The sequence below is a fragment of the Plasmodium cynomolgi genome, chromosome 2, assembly GCF_000321355.1.
Source record: "Plasmodium cynomolgi strain B DNA, chromosome 2, whole genome shotgun sequence".
NCBI classification, from domain to species: domain Eukaryota; phylum Apicomplexa; class Aconoidasida; order Haemosporida; family Plasmodiidae; genus Plasmodium; species Plasmodium cynomolgi.
In genome coordinates, this window is record NC_020395.1 from 22,702 (window position 1) to 30,949 (window position 8,248).

Below are 8,248 nucleotides of genomic sequence, written 5' to 3' on the forward strand. Positions count from 1 at the left end.
AGAAAAATATTATATACCTTCTTCCCCATTATGGACAATTTTTTGTGCATACATAAATGTGTTCATTTGTTTCAAATTTACATATATTCCCTTTTTACGTCTTCGTTATGTGCGCCTATAATCCACGCATATTTACGATCATCATAATGTTTACCTATGAATTATTATCACATTGTTAACATTTAATTTTTCCAATGAAAAAATTGTAAAATTTTTTGCTTTTTTTGTATAAAAAGGATAATGTATACGAAAATGCCTTATTTAATTATCAGACTGAATAGCGTAATGGACAACCGTTAAGTTCATCCTCTTTTAAAAATTTGCCATCTGAAGGTAATTCTTCCTATTATTATTGAGCATGCAAAAGTGGAAACATTCTTTTTTAAAAATTTTTTTCTTTAAATATGTGCAATGAGTGCATTTAAAGTGTATATTATTTCTTCAACAGATATGTACACATTTTTTTTGTAAAATTATAGTGCACAAATTAAGCAGCTTAAAAAAATGAAATGCAACTTATACTATTAAACGACCTACCCTTTTGTGCATGCAATTTTTAGCAATATAAGTTATGCATCTCGTCAAGTAAAACAACTTTATGGATTAGCTAAACGCATTCCTATGTTATGCTAAAAACAAAATATATAATTAAAAATTATTTATAAAAATAAATAGCTATCGTAAAATATTAATGCACTGTTAAATATTGCTCTTAAATGGATATTATAATATCGGTATTAAAATAATACATTCTTCACATTATGTAATTAATAGATATAATTATTTCTTGGAAAAGACAAACAAACAAATAGAGATTAATAAATGAATATATGTATGCACAAAAGCAAATTTAACTTCAATAAACGAGTAAAGCTATTACGATTACCAAGAAAAGGTAAACATTTATTTGGAACACCCAAATGATATGTAACTAATAAAAAAAAACAAATAAGTAGTAAAAATGAAAATTAATTGAAATATAAATATGCCATTTACCTTATAGGAAAATTATCCTTAATGCACATTCTAATAGGATACTTCCATTTTTATACGGATAAATTGGTCTAAAATGTTATAATGACAGTTCCGTATATTTTTGCATGCAAAGCGCAATATTAATGCAGTTAAACTGATGAAAAAAAATAATATTATTCAACATGTTAATGACAAATATTATCATTTTTTGCATTACCACGCACATTTTTTTTACTAAGTCAATAGATATAAAAGATCTATTAAAATTTCCCTTTGGGTACTTCTCCTATCTATCTCTTTGCACTTTAATAAAAATATATACAATAACAAATATTCGCTTTGTGCACCTTGGTGCATAATCCTACTTCAAATATATTATTGAAACATCAGGTCGTTTTGTTAAGATAATAAGATTGTCCCATTTATGTTATACTTCATCAACTTTCTTATTAAAAAAGTACAAATATTTAATCACAAAAAAAATAGTAATAAATATGTGCATCATTAAAAAATAAAAATATAATTCACTACTGCAATGATAATCCATGATTAAAGAAAATGGGTAAAATGGACAAATATTTTAAAGGTGGGCAATTACTATATAATATCTCTCTACATCATCAATATAAACTGTAATAAAAATAATACATTTTTTCCCCATGTTTACAATAGTCAATTTTTCTTAATTATTGATTATACCACATTTAGTCCGTTCATTTTATACCACCTTTATGCATAACATTAATCTGAATGCATAAATTAAATATTTCCCTCTATTATCATCAAAGATATTACATAAGGAATAAATTCATAAAATAAGTATTCATAATCGTTTATTTTTTCAATACATATATAATTTAAATAAAAAGATTCAATTTAGCACGTGTACAGTTTATAATTATTGTGCTAATAAATACACTGAATAATATAAATATGAACAAATGATGAGAAGTACATCTTTACCTATAGCCGTTTATTTTCCCGCTTTCATTATTTAAATATAATTTACTAAGAAAGCACTATGATTCTATGCCATCCTGAATAGTCAACTTCTAGTGTGCTCATTAATAAATAATTTATTATACATTATTTATTGTCAGAATTGTTGAATAAAAGAATTTAGCGAATTCAACTTTTTATTTCTCTTACACCACGTATCTATTGCCTAATATTTCTAAATAGTTTGATTCGTATAAAACAAATTTTAATAAAAACCTTTTAAATTGGCAAGAGGAGTAATCTTTTTTCCTTTTTTACAAATACATCAGTCGTTCTTCTTTACATGAATACTGCAATACTATTCCAGATTAACTGTAAATCTTTTCTTATATATTAAAAATAAATAAATATATGCATTATGCTAAAAATGGTGGGTATATAATATGCCGACCATTATAGTCATTCATTTTTATTATCCAATAGGGAACGTTTGTACATTTTTAGACACTCGTATTAAACAATTGATTATTTCGTTTTATTAAGGTATATTCCTTTTTTTTATCACTATATTTTTTGCTGATACGTTTTAATAAAAATTTTTTTATATTTAGTTTTTTTTTTTAAAAATCGAATAATTTTCCATATTTAAGACAATTTTTATAATTTAAAATAACAATTAATAACTGTATACATAGATTATCATTTTATAAAAAAAAAATAAAACAATTAAAACAACTTGAAACGATTATCAAAAAATTTTTTGTGTAACTAGTTTGTAATTACTAATCGTAGTTTATTCCTAATATTTTTCACTCCAAATCGTTCACATTCTCTCTAATGCACTCCGTGAAGAGTAAGTAAAAAGTGTTACTTTTAAACAGTACTCTTTGCAAAAAATTCCAAATATGTTGCTAGGAATAATTATTATAAGAATTACATCAATACTCTTTCGAATAGTAAACTTTATAATTATAACATAAAAATTTTCGCAAAATATAAAATAACCATTTACATGAACTTTATGATTATCTGAAAAGGGGGGGATATAATAGAGAGGTATTGAAGAAGTAGTACAAAAAAACGAAATAATTTGCACAATTTTTTTTCACAAATTTGGAATAAAGTTATATGTATCAATACTATTCATCTTTTCACCAACATATTGCTCATAATGCATATCACTTTCATATAGAAGTAATGCAATTAATTAAAGTTCCCATTTTTCTAATCGTAAAAGCTTTCAACATTTTAAAATAACAAAACAGATCTATTTTATAAATTTAGAGGATATGTGCATATTATTATAAAATTTGTTGTCATTATATATATTAAATAAAAAAGATATTCTACACTAGTAAATAATCTGCATTTTTGCGTTATACTGGCAGTAAATATAGATAACATATTTCAAGTGTATATATATAAGTACATACTACCATTATATATAGAAATTTTTTACCTGATAAAACCCTTAAAAGGCATGAAGTATACAAACTACTACACCTATCAATGTGCAAAAATATAGCAGAGTTATTTCTCTTTCACTTTCATGAACTACTATATTTCTCTAACGATTAATCATATTCTTTCCCAATTGGAAACTTAATTTTTATAAAAGTACAATTATGCTGCTACATCAATAAACAGGATGTAACAGGGAAATATGATCATCATATAAATCGTTATATTGTTTAATACGTAAAATTAATATTTATAAATAGATAAGCAGATTACAAACAGTGCGCGACAGGGTATTAAAATATATAAATTCAAATAAGTATATTCAAAAACGAATTGCATTTTCTTCTATTATATTTTTCCGTATTAAAATTAAATCATAAAAATGGCCAAAGAAGTATATTTTTATTTATTATGAAGATGTTTTAACTTATCACATTTTAATATTAATTTTTTCTTTTTAAAATACATTAATGCTTTTTTCTTTTTATTTTCTTTAAAGTATATATTTAATTCTACATATATTTTAATTTTCTTATATTTAATTTTAGGATATAGACGTAGATAAATTAGCTTCAAGCATATTACACGATGAATGGAAGAAAGTTACCGATATACGCAATTATGAGAGCTATTGTATACATTTTTATACTGATGCTAAAAATTTCAGGCAAATTGATGATCTTTGTATGAAGCTCGTAAATTTTTTGAATATATGGAAATCATAGAAAATGATGAATATCATTCAGTATGCCGCTGCAAACTTATAAAATACTGGATATATTATGAAGTAAAACGAATATTAGCTTCTGAAACTCGAGATGTTTATAAAGAAACTATTCGTGAACTACATAAAGGATGGACGCTTTATAATGATTATGGTAGCTACAGAGTAGAACAATACAAATGCAATCCGGAATCGAATATTCCTGCTATGAAAGATATTGTATATAAAAAGAATATTCATGAACATTGCTTAAATTACTACGAAATCAGTAATAAAAAAGATGATAACGATGAATGTCGAAAATATAAAATTTACATTCAAGGTTTGAACTTGCCATACACAAGTTTTGATAGTTTATTTTCTGAAGATAAAAATAATTATCAATCTTATTATAATAAATGTAGAACTTATAATCCAATAAATATTCCTGATGTTTCAATATTCCACCAAGATGTAGTATTGGACCCTTCTCGTGCAGAAGAGCGTGTTCCAAAAGAACTACAACCTTCAGCTAGAACCAATCAAGGAGAATCTGAACCTGAGATGGAATACAACTATCTTTAGCTGCAAAGGATGGACTAGGAGGAGTTACAGTGGAAGGAAAAGAAAGAGGAGACCATGAAGAAGTACAAGTATTAGTAGGCGAGAGACAGGAACATGCAGAAGTAGATGAGATACAACGACAAGTAGAAGTAGTCGAGGGACAGAGACAAGTAGAAGTAAGCGTAGAAATAGGCGGAGATACATATATGGAAAGAGCAAAACAAAATTTAGCTACAGACATAGACGTAGGACCTATACCTGTGCATTCACATGTGGACAAATAAACTTATGTTGATCTTACTCCTACTGAATCTGCAGTTTCTAATCCAATTGTTATGCCAGCAGATTTATCACTTCTTGGAATAGCATCTCTTTCTACCATTTTATACAACGTACACAAAAATTAAATTTACAAAATTAATATTATATATACGTTGTAACAACGCGTTTTTACAATATAATCATTATTATAACATAATTATTTTACATGTTACATAATATTTTCTTTTGTATATTAGTTTACACCATTAAGATCATTGTTCAATAAGCTCATTCATAAGAATAAAAGCCCTATTAACAACATGCATGGAGTGCCTAAAGAATACATAGAGTATATGATCAAATCAGGTGGAAAAAATAGAGATAGCAGAACAAATTACATAGCATATTGTCCTGCATAATACTCAATGTTATAACATTACATGTATAGGCAACTTTTTTGCATAACAATGTTGAATGTAGTGTCAGTCATATTATTCCTTCTCTTATGCAGAAAAGGCAATCAGAAAAAAAAAGAGAAGTACTATGGGACACTTCAAATATAAACTGATTTATTTTATATATAATAGTTTTTTTTGCAGCTTTGCAACAATGATATTGACATAAAATATTCACTAAGTGTAATATATTTATGTTTGCTCTGAAATGTTTTCCTTTCTTGTATGCTCAACAATGCTATGTAATTTAATTTCCAGTGTCGTAATTATATTGAAAACTTATGAAAATTATTTTTCACCCATTATGCATGCATACTTAAAGATGTGAATTTTTACATTATACAACGAATATGATGGAAATGATAAACATACACGTTTGTTAGTTGTGGTTTTCATTTTCTGAGTATTCATATAGTAAGCACCTAACTACACATTAAAACAATTAACGCTTTTCCATAATTTTTTATACAACTAAGTGAAAAACAAACCTTTGCAATAATAATTATAATTCTTAATCAGTAGTTATAAAAAATGAATAAAAAATATTTCTTTTTTTCATTTTTAAAAATTTCGAATGTGGAAAAATTCACACTTACCAATTTGTGCACAAGTTAACCAATGAAAATAAATGAATAATTGCAAATTTTAAAATATCCCCCTAATCGAGCATTAGGCAACATTATTGTGGGCATATTCTGTCTATTCTGTCTATTCTGCCAATTCTGCCTATTCTTCCTATTCTTCCTATTATGCCTATTCTGCCTATTCTGTCTATTCTGTCTATTCTGTCTATTTTGCCTACCTCCTCAGTTATCCGTAAATATCACCTGTTAAAATTGTAGAATTAATATATGGAAAATAGCACAATCTAAGCTAATGCTGCTGCCATGAAAACGAAGACATGCAGGATGTTAGTTAACTAAGCAATTATCCTCTTTTATGCGCTTATAACAAGGTTAATAAATAATGTTTTATTTTAAATACGCAAAACCTTTAACGTACGTATGTAAAAGGCATCGTAAGTAAAGCATGCGCAAAAATAGATTGCCTAACTTCCCAATATTTTTCTGCGTGGATTATTATAAAATTGCACTAATTCTACATACATAACAAAAGAAGCCACATAAAACATCATTTTTTGTACAATTACTGCTATTTCAAGGTTAGGCGGAAAAGGGACACTACTTTAGAAAATAATTACCATTGAGCTACTAAGAGAAAGTTCTTTTTACTGTATACGTTAATGCCCGACTAAGTTTAGTGCACCAGCTCATTCGTTTATCATTGTAATAAATAGCTAAACGTGTAGCATATATTCATAAAATATTTATGCACAGTGAGTATCTAAGTAGTACTAATTAAAGAAAGGTTAATAAAAAAATCTGAACACGCCTATAAAGAAGCACATTTTTGAATCCTTCACATATTTGTAAATATTCGATATTTTTAAATAATCGAGAAACTACAATTAACATGTTCTAAAAAGGAATTCTCTTCCATGACATAATTATATTTTCCTACATAAACTGTCCAAACGAATAACCTTTTTTGAAGAAAAAATAATTTAAAATCTTGTGATATATATGTAAATATTCCTATCACCCCCCATTGTTGAAAATGCATTTTTTTAATTTTATTTAATATAAAAGATACAAATAAAGTAAATACTCTTCCCCTTTTTTAAAAATCGAACGAAACAAATTCATGTGTGATGTCAAACTAACAGTGTGGGGGTTATCTTAGCCCAACAAGCAACCATTTAGAAATTCAAAGAAATAGAAAAGGAAATATACTTTTAAGGTCAAACATGTAGCTCAAATTGTTCAGTGACGAAACATGAAATTTAATACTCATAAATTAATTTACAAAAAAAGCATGCACAAAATAAAGTTAACACATATTTATTTACAAATAAATCGGGATATTAATTTGCATGCAAATGGTGTTTTTAAAAATAATGTACTCACATGACTGCTAAAAATACAGCAGTTCACCCATTTAAGAATGCATGTTCCATTTCGCAACATTCTGTTTATTCGCCCCACATTCTTAACCTTCTAAAATTTCGACGTGATCTTTTTTGCTCAAACGCGTTTTTATGCCTCCATTTCGGATTCCTCTGCTTCAAGCAGAGTCAAATGTTTACTGCGGAGTTGTGAAAAAGGTGGAGCATTAATTTTTTGAAACTTGAAACGATGCCCAAATCTGAGTATATTTATGCATGATGACGAAATTTAATAAGTGTATTTGTGCATTATTAAACCCTTTTTTTACACTTCCTAAAATGGAAATCGTGCATTCGAGCGAAAAATAAAGCAAAGCTAAATATAGTAACACTGCGAATAAATCAAAGTGCATCGAAGTGGGGGGACTTTTTTTCAAACCTCTAAAAAGTGTAATGCATATTCAGCTAATTTACAAATTATGGTTACTTATTTATGGGTTAACTCCTGCCCTTACCACTAAACAATTCGCATTCACCGTTTCTAATGCACGAAAGGGAATACAAAAAATATATTTAGAAAGACCCACCAATCGAGCACATTCCCACCAAGTGTAACGTTTTTATTGATGAGCACTAGAACATGTAATATTGCATAATGTTAGCTAGTCATTATTCTCTCTTAAAAGGGGTTTCTTTCGAGGGTACGAAATATTTTTCCCTTCTCCTCATTATCATATCGTAAAAAAATATATTTTTTTTCCTTTTTTTTTTTTTTTTGTATGACTTTCTCAACTAGGCATGGCACAATTCTTACAGAAAATAGGACAGCGCATGATGTATCTATTGTACATACCCCATATGGTAGCATCTTTTCAAAACGAACAACCGTTTAAAAATCCTAAATTCAGCTAATCATGGTGCAACTAAATCCCTTGTTCACATCTA

At 27.1% G+C, this 8,248-nt stretch overlaps 1 protein-coding gene across 1 annotated transcript; it reads left to right on the top strand.

Moving 5' to 3' along the window:
* Positions 1 to 4,087: 4,087 nt before the first annotated feature.
* On the top strand, positions 4,088 to 4,552 carry PCYB_021070 (VIR-like CYIR protein; the record flags this gene model as incomplete). The annotated part of the gene is made up of 1 exon (XM_004220457.1): positions 4,088 to 4,552. A coding segment is annotated over one exon (465 nt), but the record flags the coding sequence as incomplete, so codon positions are not given.
* Between the last annotated feature and the right edge of the window lie 3,696 nt (positions 4,553 to 8,248).